The sequence below is a fragment of the Parambassis ranga genome, chromosome 4 (genome assembly GCF_900634625.1).
Source record: "Parambassis ranga chromosome 4, fParRan2.1, whole genome shotgun sequence".
Classification (NCBI taxonomy): domain Eukaryota; kingdom Metazoa; phylum Chordata; class Actinopteri; family Ambassidae; genus Parambassis; species Parambassis ranga.
Genome location: NC_041025.1, coordinates 13429543 through 13448225, shown reverse-complemented (window position 1 = coordinate 13448225; position 18683 = coordinate 13429543). Strand labels below are relative to the sequence as shown.

The 18683-nt window shown below is 40.5% G+C and overlaps 1 protein-coding gene across 2 annotated transcripts; it reads right to left on the bottom strand.

The window, feature by feature from the left end:
• Positions 1-1900: 1900 nt before the first annotated feature.
• On the bottom strand, positions 1901-18456 carry LOC114434247 (guanine nucleotide-binding protein subunit beta-4). Of its 2 annotated transcripts, XM_028403302.1 has the most exons (11): positions 18323-18456; positions 13694-13774; positions 8789-8975; positions 8360-8398; positions 8017-8123; positions 6128-6191; positions 5575-5737; positions 5324-5390; positions 4920-5121; positions 4470-4686; positions 1901-3703 (listed from the first exon to the last, which is right to left on the bottom strand). In XM_028403302.1, exons 3-11 carry the CDS (start codon positions 8843-8845, stop codon positions 3597-3599), a joined length of 1023 nt encoding a protein of 340 aa, XP_028259103.1. In that variant the 5' UTR covers positions 8846-8975; positions 13694-13774; positions 18323-18456; the 3' UTR covers positions 1901-3596. The 2 variants fall into 2 exon arrangements, with proteins under 2 accessions (XP_028259103.1, XP_028259102.1); XM_028403301.1 differs by lacking the exon at positions 18323-18456 and having other exon boundaries at positions 13694-13911.
• Between the last annotated feature and the right edge of the window lie 227 nt (positions 18457-18683).

Genomic DNA, 18683 nt, shown 5'->3' with positions numbered 1-18683 from the left:
CTTAAATGGAGTCAAGCACCTTTTTTGATTCATGAGTTTACTGCACTACTTGCATGAGTGAACTGCACAGGCACATAGAAGTGTTACTATTCCAGGGTCCAGCTGCTACTGCTGAATTACACAGAGCGACAAAATGGCTGCCTGCTGAATATCACTGTCAGGAATACCGACAGTCCCTTTCTCAGCTGTTAAGGGCCATGGTGTATTTTTTTTTATATATTTGTCACACAGAGCATTATGGGATAAGAAAGTGAAAGCAGTGACTTTAATGGGCAGTGATACATTCTGGGAAAAGTGTAAATCAGATTGACCAGAAATTGAATAACTCTTCTACTATTACACCATATTCTGTGGCAACAGGGGGCGCTGTTGCAGGGTTGGCACCATTATATTCAGCCTTAAAAGCAGGTTAGAAAGGCCAAACACGACAATATTTACTCATATGAAAAGAAAGGCGAGTCTGACACACAGAAAATTTTCTTCTTAAAGTTGCATCAAAGAATTGTTTCGCACTCTATTACGCCCCAACATAGAAATCACCCAACTTGACATAAGGTGAATTACTATTCTGTCACTTCATCTGCTGATAAAAGTGACCGAACAGAGATGTATATTAATGAGAAATGTGGACTTTAAAAGTACAGCTCATCACGAGCAAATTGTGGTGGCATAAAGCTGAACAGAAACCAGCAGAATTTGTATATGTCACCTTAATTTTTGGCAAAACAACATACGCATCCTTGCAATAGTGCCCCCTACTGATGCACCATGTACTGTGCACAGAGGCTGCCAGCTAAAAATTGAAAATTGTAAATCAGCCTCTGTGCTAATCTGTGCTAACGGGTTCAGCTGATGTTGACCGCAAACATTTCTCAAGATGTCACACTGCTCCTTTAAACACTGTCAGTCGGTCACTGTCATTTTTATGTGCGATCACATCAACATCTGATGTCCACCGACTGAAATAGAAACTTGAGTCTAACAAGCACTGTCAGCTTCATAACATGTTGGGGATGCAAGAACTCACGGTCAGATGTGAGCGGGTTTAAGATGTAAAATCAGACACTGCCATTGTGTAATGGATGGAGAAGGCTGGCACTTGAGTAAAATGAACAAACTTCGTGTTTTTTTTTGTTTTTCCTCACACTGACTAGTCTTCAGTTCACAGCTCAGGGTCAGTGGATAACATTGGCACACATGAGGAAGTAACACTTAGATCTATGTTATCCACGCACATCAGCAAATTACCCTCCCTCCCTCCCATCCCTTCCCCTCTGTCCCACCTAAACTCACCTCAACACTGATATGCAATACATATCACATCCTACACACCTCGAAGATATTCTCAGGCTAAAAACTATTCATTTTTAAACATTCTCCCAAGGTGGATTCATTAATGCAAAAGCCAGGTAGAAGCAGCTAAAACATAACAAAAGGGCACTAGAATCACGGTATGCCGCAGAGGGCTTTTTCATTAATTGAACCTTAATAAATACTACAAATTTTATGGCAGTCGTAGAAAGCAGGGTTGTATAAAAAGGTGGTGTAAAACACTTTAGGTGGGGCTGCGTGTGGTCATGGTGGTTTTTCTGTAAGCATGCTGTTTTTTTTTTTAGTGTTCAGTAGTATCAGAATGTGCTTGTATCGGGAAATAACCTAGCAATCTCTCTTATTGACCAGCATGTAAAAAAAAAAAAGAGGAAAACATTACTGTTGTCGATGCTAGTATTAGCTTCTATTATGAATGGCATCATAAGGCAGAATGGAGACACAACAGTGCCACATCTCACAGGCGCACAAACCCTTCTTTATCTGGCCCATATGGGTATAATGTTTATAATTAGAGATAGGCACCTGAGACAGCAGATGGATAGGTCCAACTTACACACATCATGTGTGATTTTTTTTTTTTTTTTTTTTACATGAGGAGCCAAAAATAATGGAAGATGCACAATGAGAAAATATTTAAAAAAACAGAAATACCACCTCTATGGGTAAATGAGTCACATGTGCTTGATGGTTTACATTTGTACTACAGTTTGTGAGTGCATTTCTAGCTCTCTACTAAGTGTACGTTTGTCTATCGAGTGCACTTTCTTCACTAGAAATATTTAGTTCATAACATGTTTTTGGTGAAGAAAAAAAAATGCAGAAAGTGTTAACCCCTTTAAAAATGATTTTTTTTCTATTTGTTTTTTTTACAGGCATGTGGTGGCACTGGTGTGATTTTGGAGCGGCTAACATAATTTCAGTTCCGTGCAGACACTCACTTCACACCTCTGACACAAAAGGACTCTGTGATCCTTGATTTCGAGAAAGAAAAGGAAGAAGATCAAACTGACACCGTGAGCTCTGGCAGATATCTTTCTCGATCTTTTCTCACGTCCTCAGAGGCTGCTGACAGAGTCACAGTTGTCCTTCCTGGTCCTGACAAAGAGCTCCACTAAGATCCTCTCAGAACGACCAGCTGCAGTCCCATTTGTCCTTATAGACCTCAAAGGTAGAGAACAGCTTTTTTTTCTCAGTGTCATTGTATCATCTCCAAGGATAAAGTGTAGATGATTTGATGATTTGATACCTCAGTCCACTTGGCCAAAGCAAGGCCTTTAGTAAAAGTAAAGTTCTATCTTAGGCTAAAGTTCACCACTTTCTACTTTGGAGTTAAAGCTGGATGTAGACTTAAAAAAAAAGAATAAAATAAAAAAAGACCTCCATCTCCAGTAATCACAACAGTTTCTTTCCAAACAAACGGATGTGGCGACTAACGCTAGGGATCATATGGTTAAAATAAATTCACATTAACACAACATGGATAGGTACAGGATGCACAAGAAGTGCCTGTAGCCACCATACACACATGCAGATGAGGAAGGGTTATGTGGGCCGAATTAGACTGTATTTTGGCTTCATTTTGAGCGAGCTCAACCAAATCATTAACACTTTTGGGTAAAATTATGATCCTCAAATTGGTCAGAGACTCAAGGAAAAAAAAACTGATGTTGCATTATGTCATAATGTGAATGAAATCCAACATAACATCCAAAATTATAAAAAAAGGGTGGAAAATAAACTACAAAAATATATACATACACATTATATATGCATATATGATGCATATATACACACATAATGCTATACATATATACTGTCTTTATATATACATTTACATATTACACACTGATGCTAATCTTTGTTGTTAGTCATGATAACAGATGCGCTGTACTGCCCCGCCCCCTCCCTTCGGTAGGAATTGTTACAAGGGCAAAATCTTTTCATCTCTTCTCATCTCTTCCTTTTTTATATTTGATTGGACATCACAACTGAAAGGTTCTTATGTTTGTTGCTGTGTAATAGCTGGGTGAAAAACAAACAAAAACAAAAAAAACATCTAGGTTGAAAGAGTTTCTTACAGGTGGGGCAAGTCGCCAGCGGAGAGGAGAGCTGAGGGTGAGCTGAGATTTCAGCTGACACATTGTGCACCCCCTCAGGTCCAGCCCAGCAGATGAGTTGGGATACATAGGATGGAGGAGGAAGGTGGAAGTTGCAGGGGAGGAAGTTGGCGGGCAGTGATTGAGTACAACAGGTAAGAGGTTCATTTAGTTCCAGATCCGAAGGAAACTGTCCCAGGAGCCGGTGGCCACGGCCATGCCATCACCTGTCACCCCCAAGCAGCTGACTCTGTTGTCGTGGCCCGCCAGCACACCTAGAGGTCAAAAACAATGAAGCAGACGCACAGGCAGGTTACAAAAATCTGCACCCCAAGGCCGAAGTCTAAGTAGATCACTGATTAATCAGAATGCCATGGAAGCTGCCTTTCTAGTATCACTCCAATTTTATTCCCCACTGGCCTAAACCCTTTCGTTCATTCTCATCTCTTCACAGCCACATTTAAAACAGAAAAACAGTGCTAAATATGTTTTAATAACACAGATGCTACATGTAGAAACTGAAAGTCTTAGCTCTGGACAGCAGCGGCCTAAAACTGTCAGCGTGGAGCCACAGGAGTCTGACTTCACTTAAGGCTACTACACTTTGCAGCTGCAAAGATCCACTTGTCATAATACTGGGCCTTTATGTGATGTTAAACTCTGATAACACAGATGAATAACAAATTGGACGTTTTCCTGGTATGACACAGCTCTGTACGGACTCTCAGCTATGATGGCTTATTTCTCATACATGTAATTCCTCTTCTTCCTCCTGCTCATATACTTAATCCTGAAATGTACTTATACTATCCATTTTGTAATGATACAAAGCTCACAATCCACAAGGTTTCCCTTAAATAAGTGACGAGACAACAACAGTTGAGGATTCGATATCAAAGCGAAAAGCAAAAGCTGACAGCATAATGAGGCAATCTTTCACTAATACTTATGCTCAAAACACTGAAAGTCACACAGATTACTTTTATAAACAAAAAAGTCTCCCCAGTCTGATTTGAAATTAATAAACAGGAAGCCACTTACCTGCACGCTCGCCTTTCAAAGTGTCCCAAACGTTACAGTTGAAGTCATCGTAGCCAGCCAGGAGCAGGCGGCCGCTTTTGGAGAAAGCCACAGAGGTGATGCCGCAGATGATGTTGTCATGGCTGTACATCATCAGCTCCTGATCGGCACGCAGGTCAAACAGCCTGCAGGTGGCATCATCGGAGCCTGTGCCAAAGGCATTCCCATTGGGGAAAAACTGCATGAGAGAAAAACAACATTAAGCAGATGTAAGAAAATTTTCAACAAATCATGTAGTGTTTTATAGAGGGTTAGTTTTCTCATGAGGCCTTATACCTTGTCCAGGGACAATCAAAAACTTCCTTTTAAAAGGAGTATGACATGAGTAATGTTCTTTTTACAGGAAGGATGAGAGTAATTTTTTCACACTCTCTCCACCACCACATGGTGTGTGTGCTTGTGTGTACTCACGGTGACTGCGTTAATGTCTGACACATGTCCGGTAAAAGACTGCCTGCACATGCCATCACGGATGTCCCACAGCTTGGAGGTGGCGTCACAGGCTCCAGACACAAAAGTCTTGTAGTCGGGGCTAAGAGACAAGCTCATCACGTCACCTGTGTGGCCAGTGAAGGTGGTGGCCTGCTGGCCTGTCTCTATGTCCCACAATGCACTGCAAGAAAGAAGATTTTTTTTTTTCCATTTCTTTGCTATTTTCTGTATGTATCTGTAAACACATATAGTGAATAATAACCCTGGATAACTGTACGACAACATGATTGTTTGATGATCATATTCAGTCTGGCGTTTTGCAAGAACAAAGCATGAATGGAATATTTGCAGAGTTAATAGTTTATGCAGTGGTGGTTGCTTACCAGGTGGTGTCTCCAGAGCTGGTTAGTATCTGGTTGTCATCCAAGAAACGACAGCAGGACAAATAACCTGAAGATAAACAGAGGACCCACATCAGGTAAGGAGAGCACTGCTCAGTATGTTACAGCCTTGTCTGCCATAACTAGATCTGTTCACCACAGTTGGCTTACTTTATAATAATAAGATGACAATATAGACTTTTAGAATATAAAAAAACAATCATCAACATGTTGAGCATCTTGACCATCTTGACCTGTGTGTCCGGGTAGCTCTCTTGTGACGCGCACGTTGCCCTCGCGGGTCTTCAGGCTGTATATCGAGCAGATGTTGTCCAGACCTCCGCAGGCCACATAGTTCCCAGAGGGGGCGTAGGCGCACGTCATCACCCAGGAAGAGCGCAGCGGGATGGCATGCATCTGAAATCGAGAAGAGTCAGATTTGTTTCTTTATTCGAAACAATAAAGCACTTAATAACTACAAGGCTGAGATTGATTCAATCAAAAATGCTGATCTGTGACCAGCATACAAAATTCAGCCGAATAAAGAACGCTTTCTTGCATTTGTCTGGGTGTTGTAAAATATGCTAAAAACAAATGTGGTAATGTAAATGGTTTATAAGCTTAATAATGGCCACATAATGTAGTTAAGATGGTGACAGTAAGAGCACAACTCCATAAGAAATGACAGCATGATGTCGGCCCATCTGTTGAATCTAAAACTCAAAGAGGAGTCTAAATTTATTGTACATTTTATTGCAAATGTACAAACTATCAACATCCACTGTAACATAATGTTAACCATCTCACCTTATTTGTTGTGTAGCTGTCCCAGATGATTAGCTTTCCATCTTGCGAGGCACTGACAAGTAACCTGGAAACAGGTAAAGAAGAGCAGCATGACACGAGGCTCACGTGTAAGAAAAAAAAACTACATGCACCTGGTCCAAAAGCAATGACAGCAAGCCACCCTACAAACTACTGTGCTGCACTAACAATCTGAATGATCACAACATTCAGCGTGAGCTCACTACTCTTCTCCTCCTCTCTTCCAGTGCTCCTTTCCCTTCATACTGCCTCTCTTTCTCCCTCTCCTGGTGGAAGTGCCTCCACATACAGGGAAGCCACTTTTAATGTTAAACTCCATCTAATATTCATCATCCCTGTTATGTAAAAATCCCTACTGTTGGGTGGGAAGTGGAAGCTTGATAGGTTGGGAAAGCACTAGAAAAGAAGCCAGGGCTGTCAGGACAGAGCCAGGTGGAGTCAGAAACAGGGAGGACAGAGTGAGAGTTACAGCTGGAAGCCCCCCTCCCCATCCTGACTGGGTGTTTCCGTCTCTCCGGGGACAGGAAGTGGTTTGATGGTGCTGCTCTACAATCAAGAGGAGAGGCATCACGCTCAAATGTCAGTGGCTGTATACAAAATAAACACCGGCCTCCTGCAGGGTCACCTGGAGGGTGCTAGGCACACCCATGCACACATACACACACACACAATAAAATGATCAGAATTCAACTCCAGCTACAGGTAATACAGCCATATGATAAACACAGGATTCAGAGAACTAAGTATCTTATTTTTTGTAAAACCTACCTCTTATTTTTGCTACATCATTTCCTTTGGATCAGGATTAGTGCACTGCATGCATACCAAGAGGGGTCATACATTCATTTCTAATTCTCTGTGCAGCAATCACTTAAAAAAGCAGTTCGTAAGTTTCAATTTATACCTGCAGTTGCGCTCCAATCTGAAGAAAATTTTACTGATTGATCATTTTCGAATAATCAAAAGATTTTAAGCTTACAAACTGCATTTTTAAGAAAATATTAAATAAGCTGTGGTGGCAATCCGTTTTTTGTGTCTGGCAAATATCATCACTGTGCTCAGAGTGAGGGCGTTAAACGGTGCTAGCACTCAGACAGATGAACAGTAGTCGTGGAGGTGGCAGTAGTGACTGTTATCTATGGTGGTATTAGTCATATTAGTAGATCAGTATTAATAGTAGCACTAAGAGTACTAATAGTAGAAGTGCCCCACACCTGGGACTGCCGTCACTGCCCCAGTGCATTGCATTGGGAGACAGATGGACAGAGAAAAGAGTGACAAACACACATAAACAAATACAAGTACTTTATAATCACATCTAATGATAATGATTCAGATGTATGTTGATGTTTTAGGTGTAGGTGTGCTTGTGTTTGGCTGATTCTGTTGACTGTCAGCTGTCGTGGCACTTTATTATCCCTCGCTGTCATAAACCTTGAAGAGTATACAGTTGCCATTCACATCACTGACAGTCCAATATTTAAAATATAAAATATAAATAAATATAAAACATAAAATATGTAAACAAAGCCAAAAGTTAATATATTTGTATGTAAAAGACATGAGATTAAAAACTAAACACTTGTACCCTTTTTTCCCCCACTTAATGGAGATTGATGGCAGTAGAGTCACACTTACTGACAGCTTACAAACTAATATGATGAAAAAAAAAACAGGACATGAATGTGTAAATGTTTTACTACTCTATGGCCCATCATCAGCATTCACAGAAATAGTGAAGAAAGCTGTTTAAAGTTTAAATTTAACACTACAAACAGCTAGAAGTAATTAATAAAATCCTAAAAAATAAATTGGAAAAGGGACTTAAAGCTTTTTATTGTGTTACACAGTGTGTATAATACAAACACTACCTGGAGTCACTCCCCCAGTGCATTGCATAGATCTTGGCCAGGTGGCCCCTGAGAGTGCGTCGTGTCCGCATCTGTATCCGGCCCACCGAGTCCAGACCAGCTGTGATCTGCCAAAACACAGGAAGAGCATCAGCGGTCTCACACTCACTCATAGACAAATACAAACACACACAAATCAAAACTGGACACAAGCTGAGGCAGCAAATCCAGTACACCTAACAATGAACAGCGATGAACAAGATGCAGGTATTGTCTGCACAATGAGGGGAAGGTCTATATGATTTAGTTCCAACTTACACTGAGGAAACTGCCGAGAATTTTGTGACATTTAAAGGTCTCTTACCTGTGACAGGGTGGAGTCACTGCAGGCTTTCCTGGCATCCTGCAACACATAAAACCCTTAATACTCATTATGACGGGGATAAATTCCAGCTCATTCAATTAATGCACAGAAAAACACACATGCATGCAACTACAAAATGAAACACACAATGTGCTTTAGAAGAGATTATATGAGTGATTTATTAAGAATCACAGAAACGGAATATCTCAGTGGTCACAGAACAATCACACAGCAGCAACTGACATTTATAGATCAATTCCCAGAATCCAATTTCTGCACAAGAATGGAGGTGGCTGACTGACAAGTTATATGCGTCACTGTCTCAATATGAGTCAAAGCTTGCATTGAGCAGTGGCACACATGTGAAGTACACACTTACATACAGAACATGCATACCAAAACAAACGTGCACACAAAACGTTTCTGTACCCGGATCTGATTGCGTAGTTGCTCGGCTTCCTGCCGCAACTGTTCCAGCTCACTCATTGTCTCTCTGTGATGTGTTCAGGCCGCTCTTCACTCCAAACACTGACTGGACTGGGAAAAAACACACACGTGCCCGCACGCACACACACTCACACTCACCCACACACACACACGCTTTACCAGCTGACACCTGCAAGAAGACAGAGAGATAGAAGTACTATAAGTTCAACAGGGAAGCAAAATGCAAAGGAACGCTTCCAGCAGACAAACATCAGTATCCTGTTTGGGCTCAGACCAAAGAGGAAGGTGCAGCAAAAGGGTGGGGAAGGGCGGGGCTGGGTGGCAGCTTGGAGGGTGGTCTGGCTCTTCAAACACCCTCAGTCTGGTTCAAAAGGCCATCTGAGCCAGGCTCTGACCTTTCCTCACTTAATCAGCCTTTTGTGTTGTTGCATTGCGCTGTTTGTTCGGTGTGTGTGTGTCTGCTGGGTACTGTGGGCAGATCTGGATGCTTTACCAGACAGAAAGAATACATACAGTATATGCATACATTCATCTGGGTGGGAGTTACATGAGGATTTATCTGAATGTGTGTCAGATTGAGCATCTGTTTCCACATGCATGTGCACATGTGCCGGTTGCCACTTCCTTCACCTTGGGGAGCCTGAATGTGGGTCATGGAGCACTTAGACAACTCCTCAGAAATGTTTTAGCTGCCTCCCCTACATATACAGATATATACACCCACCCACCCCCTTTGATGTCCCATGCTGCTCCAGTAGTCCAGTAGTCTAACCCTCTGAGATTAAATTTTCAGTTCCATTTTCTATAATTTAACAATTAGATCGAAACCAGCCCTTCCTCTCCACAGGAAATCATGTAAATGGAGGATGTTTTATCTTGATGCGTTATCCTCATGTTCAAAACTATAAGATCAGAGGCTTCAAAACTATAATCTGAAATGTGTCACTCAACACAAAACATACAGGACAGTAAGTAAACAATGAACACAATGTTGCAATAGTTATGCTGTGTTTATCTGAACAGCGATCTACCCTTTAAATTTCCAGTACAGCTTAGTTTTGGCCCCACTCCACTGACACAATGAGGATGCTCACTGTGGGTTCTTGTGTCAGCCCAGGGAGTCTCTGAGAGTAACGAAGCATTGCAATGCTTTCAGCTGCCCTGGAGTGACGTCACTGTCTCCTCCAGCTGACGCAACCCCCTTGAAGAGAGGCTCTCAGCGTCAGCTTGCCTGCGATACTACTTGCTCTATGACTGCTATGGATCAATTATACCGTATGACGAAATCTGTCACGTCACACAGGCACCTAGTGGACAAGGAGAACACCCAATATGACCTTTGGCTTCCACTAAATATTTTTAATTGACGTATTGTTTCCAAGACTTGTGTCATGCAATGCAACTAAGCTCCAAACAGAGATGACGTGGAAAATAATGTTGTATCAGGAGTATGGATTCTTTAGAAAACTGAAGGCTCTGATTTTAGCAGGCCATGGCAGATTGTGAGAATGCAACATGAATATGCTTGCTCACATTTTGATACTACACATTAGTCATTTAGAAACCAAAACAGGACACTCAAAACTGCTATTGTGAGTAACCACACATACAGCCAAGAGAAAATGTCACATAGGTAAATGGTTCCTGGAAGGGCTGGATAAAGTTTACCTTTGTGTCGTGAACCTCTGAATGTGTGCCTTTTCTCCAGCTGTGTGATTTGAACCATGCAAAGGCCCAGCCAGGCCAGAGCATGGCACAGAGCTAGGAGTGACAAAGGCGGGGCTGTGTGCTGGAGCTGCCCATTGTTTAGTATGTGGCTGCCAGCTACAGTAGATAGGGCTGCTTGGCACCACCACAGCTGGGTCTCTGGGCTGGAGGAGGCCACATTGACTGCTACTCTGTCCCACTGACAACAGCCAACCAGCCGACACTCAAGCTATTAAACCTGTTCAGGATGATTTATCATCAGTTAATGGAGAGAGCTGCAAAGAGGAGCTTTAATTGTACCTGATGATTATCCTGTGGTGGCAAATCAAGACATCTGAAAAGCTCACAAGAAGCTACAATTTGAACCATTGTGGCTTCCAATAATTTATAAAACCTAAAGATCAATGATCTACATATTATTTTTCAAGTGTAACCAGTAACAACAAAAGCACTTATTAAAACAAGAAGACCAAATGATCCCTGAGGAATTAAATTATTAAGCATAGAAAGAAAGAGTGCACAAAATACATGCACCTTTCACTGCCTAAAGCAGAAAACTATTAGATATATAATTATCAAAAAAACTGCAACTTAGCTTCTTTCTTAACTCTCCCTGAGTGATGTCAAACAATCTCAGTTGTTTTATACACCACTTTTTAAATCATTACATTTTAAACAAGGTTGATAGGTAACACAGTGTTTAACATGGGTGAGGCATGCAAACTTTAATATGCTGGCATTCAAACTTTCATTTTCAATTTTATACCTCAGACAAGGTCAAAGAGAAGAAAGAAACACTTCTTAGTAAAACTCAGTAACTGGAAGTTACTGTCAGTTCAGTGCTTTTTCCTGCTGATTTATATTCAACCAGAACTACCATCAAATAATGGATCCCAGAGAATTTACATCATATCAAACTCTCAAACACAACATGTTTTATATTTAACTTATATGCATCACTGAAAACCTCTGCTTTGTCTCTTACAGTGAACAAACTGTAATTACTAGCACAACAAACAGTGGTCAGCATAGGCTCAATGACATGAAAAAAGCAGGAAGTTAAGGAACAGCCACATCTGGGCAAATTCTCACACCATGACCTATTTGTCAGCCTGTTATAGCAGAGCTTATGGTGAATTAATAGTATTTATCACTATCAAAAGCAGTCTTAGTTCAAGGGGATTATGATAGAAGATTTTCAATGCCTGGACATGTGGCTCTTGTATAAATCAATTATATGACTTCAGACTTTCCTTCCATTATAAAGAGGCAAATTTGTTTCATGTTCACCTCCTCTGTCTTTATCCACTATCAGATTCTGTGCATCTCTTCATCAACTGTGTACAATATGCCATAGAAGTGTGGTTGTTCAAAATCCTGGAGCCATGGCTGTCTGTCCTGAAACTGAGGACGAAGCTCACAACAACTTGCCGTCAGTATAAAAGTTAAATGTGAATGCAGCAGGGCCGCTCTACCAGGTGTTAACCTGTTCAGGTAAACTGCTGACTATTCCAAACATCTGGAGAATGGAGGAAATGCCTGATAAAATTCCAGTAAGGTAAGAGGCCACATGTCCTCCTCCCAGTCAGCCAATACATGTACTTTGTGTGTCAATAATTACAATGTACTGCTCAGAAAATAAAGGATATGCAGTAGAATTCCAATCCTTATTAACCACAATCATAACAATTTTACTAATTACTAGAAAAAAGTGTCCTATATTGCATATTATTGCATTAAACAAAGAAAGGGGACTGTCTTGAATAAATGTATGATGACTGTATGACCTACATGAATTACTTAAGTTTCACCACACCTACACCAGACAGTTACCGAATTACACACAATGCAGTCACCATTATTGGCTCATCATCATTATTCTACCGTTAGCACACAGATGTTATATTAAAAAAAAAAAAAGAAACATCACAGCATTATATTTACAGGTGTTCCTTTTTTTGTATCATTGAAACATCAATGTGCGATAATACAAGCTCCACAAACACATTATTAACCAACTAAACTGTCAATTTATTCTCTTTATATCACATAAATGACACAAAATATTCCTCCTCATACTCTCAGGGGAATTAGCAGCATTTGCTTCTAAGCACCTGAAAAATAAAATCTAGTTTTTTGATAACAATTTTTAATAATGACCACACTGTCGTGATACAAAAGCACAAAGACGACACTCTCTACGAATTTGTACTGTACTGCCTTGCTTGTACCACAACTGTTATTTATTTTCTGTTTTTTCCTAATAAAACTTTATTGAAACATGCCAGAGACAGTTCCACAGCAGCAAATACAAATGTATTCAAATTATAGTGATAAAAAAAACAGACAGGTGGTTAAACATCAACCAGGAGAAGAACTGTAGCTAATTAATGCTACTTCATCCATCTTATTGATAAATAAGATAGTTGGCTCATCTTAAATGATGTATTAGATTTAAATTAGACACATTTAATTGGCTACTTGTGCATGTTGACTGCCAGCATGTGTTAAAACACAAATGACTAGATTATTTTATGAGACACATCCAAACACCTGTAGGTCACAATGATGCCTTCACACTTCACTGTGGATGTGAAGCCTACATCATCCATATACATCACATTTAGACACACAAAAAATGTTACACAATCTTTATAAATGCCTGACACAAGCAACACATCGCAGGAGGCACGCTCCCCGTCACGCTACCGGTTGATGCTTAGATGATGACTGTCATGTATATTTAATACAAACAGAGAAGAAGAAGGGGGGAAAAGCTGGGCAGGGTACCACGAATGAGAAAACCGATGTATGAAATGCGAATAACATTAATGTGTGCTTACTAATGAAAGGTTTTTTCTTTTTGTGCCTGTAGTTCCGCCTGTGAGTCATTTGACAGCCTGTAGCAGGGCCGCGTTTGGATAGCAGTGAATTTGAAACAGTGGAAAGCTTTGCTTAGAGGAAAAAAACAGCTCTGAGGCGACAGCAGCCTGAGAACAGTTATTTAAACTACAGAGCTCTTTGGAGTGCTCAGAATATGTCACGTTCACGGCTATTTTTCCTGCATCCATCCCTCAGTATAATGCAAAATGAAGAAAAAAGAAAACAAAACGCCACAAGCAAAGCAGGAAATAGCCTAAAAAAAACACCAAAATATCAAGACTGAGTACTCGTACTTACCTGAAACAGGCGTTTTGGCTCCGTCTGTCCTTCCAATCCGAGTCACACCGATCCGTTCTCACACGACAACCATGGCCACAGCTGTGATAGAAATGTCAAAGGGTGGCTGTGTTAATTTTATGACAATTTAGTGGCTTTAAATTGTCAGACGCAAACGCTACTCGGGTCGGATTTGACTAAAATTTTCACCAAGCAAGCTAATCACCACACCCATGAAAGTGGGAACATGGCAACAGCCTACGCTGAGGGGTGCGCGGCGCAGGAAAGGCTGGGGTTTTCACTTTGTAAACAATGCAACAATAAATGAATTACAATTATTACTCAGATTTAATGTATGCACCAGTAACCACTACGAAAAAAAAATCACTGATAATATTTTAATCTGTTCGAGAAATATCCACACCGGGGTTGTGGACCCCACGGACAGAAATGGTACAGTCTGTCAGCCCCCTCTACAAAAAGGAACCGAATGGGATACAGGAAACAAATATTAGACCTATAAAGGCTGTAATAGTAGTAGTAGTGATACAAATAGATCTCACTCCAGGTTTGCAAACACTCTCTAACCCTTTACATACCAACACACTGAAGAGTGTGGACTGAGGAAAGATCGGCATTTTTAAAAGTGTACTCTTGAGTGTAATCTGCTGTGACCATCTGTTGACAGTTGTGACTTCACTTTGACACCTCTCACATTATGGTGAAATTGTATGTTTATTTTGCACATACCTCATTAAAGTTCAAAACAATAATAAACATCCAAAGTGCAGCCTGAAAATATTCTTTAGATTTAGAATGTGATGCTGAGTTATATTTCAGAATATGAATCAACAAAAATCATTATTTTGATATTAGTCACTATTTTATTAAACAAAAAATACCAAACATTTTACAAGAATATGTACAACATTGTGCACAGTGCAAATTAGGCATTTTTCCTCATTTCTAAGTCAAATTATTGATGATTTGTGAAGAAAAGAACCATATTACAAATACAGAGCTTAGTAATTTATCTACATTTCTTAAAAGTTTGTCTTTTAGTGAAGAGAATATTTATTTAAATAGAATGATCCATTTAAGGAGGGCTCATATGAAAGAGATATTTAATGTACCATATGTGGGAAAAAAAAAAATTAAAGGGCCTGTTAGTATTTTTTCCCCAATCTGTAAGGTTTAGATGGTGCCAAGAGACAGCTGTGCCAAGTCTCACCCCCAGCACACCATAGTTGGCCTGCAGTGGGCTCATTGAAAAGGATCTCTCTCCATTAGGACAGGATGAATTTTTAATGGGGCCAATGAAAGGGAGCAGTGGGATAGGCTTTTCCATGTCTCTGCACGAGCCATAATCAATGGAGGGAAGATGAAAGTTTTCCAGCCTTTCGGTTTCCTTTCGGAGTGGCATGGGGTCAGATTAAGTCTAATTTAATTCACGCACACAGCAGTAGTTTTAGGCGTGTCAGTCCAATTTCCTCCCTAAACACATGATCAGGATTATTAGGATTAACATGAGAGCAGAGACACATGTTGTGCTTGCTTTGTTATTATTATTATTATTGTTTCACACATTAGAATATTTGTAACTACAAATCCCCCCCTGTTAAATGTGAATATATTCTTACCAGGATGTAATATAATCATATTTGAATGACACCATTGTACTATCAGGTTGCTTTAAAGATGACATAATCCTGGGTAATCAACAGCTTTTTTGTCAGGTCATGTCTGAGGTTGCTCAACAAATGTACTAATTGCTCAAGACATATAAAAACATGCAGCTGCAAAAACCACTGTAATTTAGCTCTGTAGCCACATGCTGTGTTTCTGTAAACTGTAACTGATGTAGTGTCTTTTTTTGTTGTTTTTTGCCTACATGAAAAGGAGTCAACTCTTGTGCTCCTCTAGTGAGCAGAAAGACCGAATTCATTAGCCAGCTGAGAATCACAGTCAGTGTGTCCAAACGCACATCCTTGGCCAATCAGGTCTTTGGCCCATTGCTTGGCAACCAAAGGGAAGGGAGGGAGCAAATTGACACTGTAAAAATAGCACATCAATAGCCTGATGTCTGAAAAAAAAGAAAGACACACATGTTGCTGAGGCTATAAATAGCTTCCTGGAACCAGGAACAGGTATTGTGTCAAGCATCTCAACTGTACATGAGACATTTAATTTTTTTTTGCATTGATGCAAATTCAGTGTAGGTAGTACACAAGTAACAGAGTGCAATTCATAACAACACCCATTCAAATGAATAACATCATTTGAATGTGAGGGTGGTGTTTAGGGTTCAGGAGAGGTGAACTTAGCCTAAAATACATCCACAAAATGTCAACAGGTTGGTACAGTTTTCTGTGTCTCACCGTTTGTCAGCTGATGTTTTGCATAAATACAAATATACGACCTGCCGCAGTAACAAAGTTCAATGTATTGTCGCTCATGTCCACAGACAGGTTTGCATTTAGGTTTTAAAAGGTAACATGAACAACCTCATATTGTTCTGACTCATGACAACGAGCTGTATCTACCCTTTACATGTCACATTGTTAAAATGCGAGGTACACATGTGCCGTTTGTATAACAGAATTGTTAAGCAAGCTGAGGTCAATAAATAGATCTATCATATCCAATTCTTGCTCAAGAAATGATCAAATCAAGTGGGGATAATGGTGCATCCGTCGGGGCTTTTTATTCTTATCTGTACGTTCCCTTTTTTTGCCCACATGTGGCGTGGCGCCGCAACATCCTCCATGTAATACTTCCACTGTATCAAAGGCAATTAAAAGGTGTAGCAACAGTAGAACCTTAAAAGGCTTTATCGGGGCCGTCTTATCCAACAGACATCTCCTGGGGAGGCTGGCCGTTGCCAGGGTAACCCTCACAAATGGCAACTGACGTCAAGAAGGTAGGAGAAATACCAGGGAGAGCCAGAGCTGCTATGCATAATGGATTATTGAAAAAATGGGCCCTCTTGAAGAGTGACTTAAAATATGCGTGCCTTGCTGAGCTCACCACCACTTCTCTCTCTCTCTCTGATGAGGAAAATAGATGTTGACAGTTTTGGGTTTTACTTGCTGACTGGCACAGCTTGGGCCTGACTGGCCCTAGTGAAATTACCCATCTGGAGTCAAACAATGCTGAAGAACTATCTCTCTAAATGGCATTTTTTAATGTATTGGGAATTTTTCTGCCTTATTCGTAAGACTTTTTTTTTACCATGAAGTGGTGCATCTGCTGAGTAACTGAAATCATTTGTGGCCATTTGGAATGTGTGTTACTCAATCAGAAGCAAAAACAGAGAGACCAGACAACACCGTTCCCTGTAGAACCTTGATTGGTCATGAAACAAGTATTCACAGTGACACTCATGCAGCGGTTCTCAGAAGTGATCACTTGAGATCATGTTTTAAGTCCAGAGCGTGTAACTATGAGCAGTTTAATCTGTCTCTGTGTCAGGTTCTTGTCTAATCTTAGAGCTATTGTTGGCCTATAAGAGACTGTCACAGCGGCAGCTCGGTGAAGAGCCCTCGTCGTTTCTGTGATAATGCCTCTCATGTTGTGTTAGAGTCACACTATTGACAAGGGCCAAGAACTGTGGCTACCCAAAGTTGATAGAGCAGGACAACAGAAGCACGTACTGTACATGCAACAGAGAAGTGACATGGCATTCACCGTGGAGTGCAACGTGGGACACAAGATTATTACTATGAATACAAATTCTTGTTTGTGTAACTTTTTCCAAGTAGAACTGAAGGTCTCAGCATCAAACTTACCATGCATCCTACAATAGAACTAATAAGAGGAACCAGAGATGTAAATTAACTCAGAGATTTTTCATGAGCAGTGATGTATGGTACAAAAATAATGTAATGTGTGTGTATTAAGTATAAACTACAGGAAGGGTCTAATATCCCCCCAAAAAGCTGCATCTGTATGTTTGACTAAAAAAAACTACAATACCATCTAAATGAAGAAGTCAGTTATGTGATGAATGAGTCTGTTAGCTTTTGTTTGTGGGAGAAGCTGCAGAGGAAATGTGCAAACAGAAGAAGTGAGAGTGTTTCAGTCCAAGGGGAATCCCAGACACTTCTGTAAATCAGAGGCGCAAGCAACACGAAGCATGAACTAACATGCTCTGAGTTTCCTAAGAAGCCAATCGCACAAGTATGGAAAAAATAATAATAATTTAAAAGGAAGTGAGGAACAACCCTGGTGTGCTAATGCCACCCTTTTCAAATGCCTCCCATCACAGCTGCAACACTGTGACAGCAGATGATCATTAATTCATCACCATGAGCCCACAATTATTTTTACTTGACATTTTGGTGCACCGCACGAGATAAGATCAACGTACTACCCTTCATTCCTGATGAGCAGATCATCTTGCCAAGCTTACCATATGTCTCAATTTCTCTTTGCTAATGGTGGCTGAAATTGAACCATTTAAATTACATTTCACAGATGGAAATATGTTTTTTTTAATCACTATAATATTCCAAAAAAATCATAACTGTGCTTCAATTAAAACAGTCTCTTAAACTCACATTTACTTTTGCAGTAGTGATCTTAATGTGGCTGTTGTATGATGACAGATGAACATGTTTTTCTTTTGTAAAACAATAAAAGCTTTTCTACCTTTTTCCAGTGCAGATGAGTGGCAGAGGAAGTGTGCGTTTTCTGCATACGTCCTAAAAGGCATGGATTATGAGTCTCACACAGCGCTGAGGTTTCGCTTCTTCCTTTCAGCTGCGAACGTAGATGCTGCTTGGAGGAGCAGTAAATGGAGAGAAAGGCAGAGCTGGAGTATGAGGCAGAGAGCTGCTGAGTGGGAGGGTGAGCGTGTGTGTGTGTGTGTGTGTGTGTGTGTGTGTGTGTGTGTGTGTGTGTGTGTGTGTGTGTGTGTGTGTGTGTGTGTGTGTGTGTGTGTGTGGGGGGGGGCGTAGTATAGGGAGTAGTATTTCTGTTAAAGGGACAGAGTTGATTTCTGCAATCCTAT

Coding starts and splice junctions, on each gene's coding strand:
- LOC114434247 (XM_028403302.1), bottom strand. CDS start 8,845: ATGAGTGAGCTGGAACAGTTGCGGCAGGAAGCCGAGCAACTACGCAAT. Junction 8,399..8,788: donor AACTACGCAATCAGATCCGG/GTACAGAAACGT, acceptor TATGTGTTGCAG/GATGCCAGGAAAGCCTGCAG. Junction 8,124..8,359: donor GTGACTCCACCCTGTCACAG/GTAAGAGACCTT, acceptor GTGTTTTGGCAG/ATCACAGCTGGTCTGGACTC.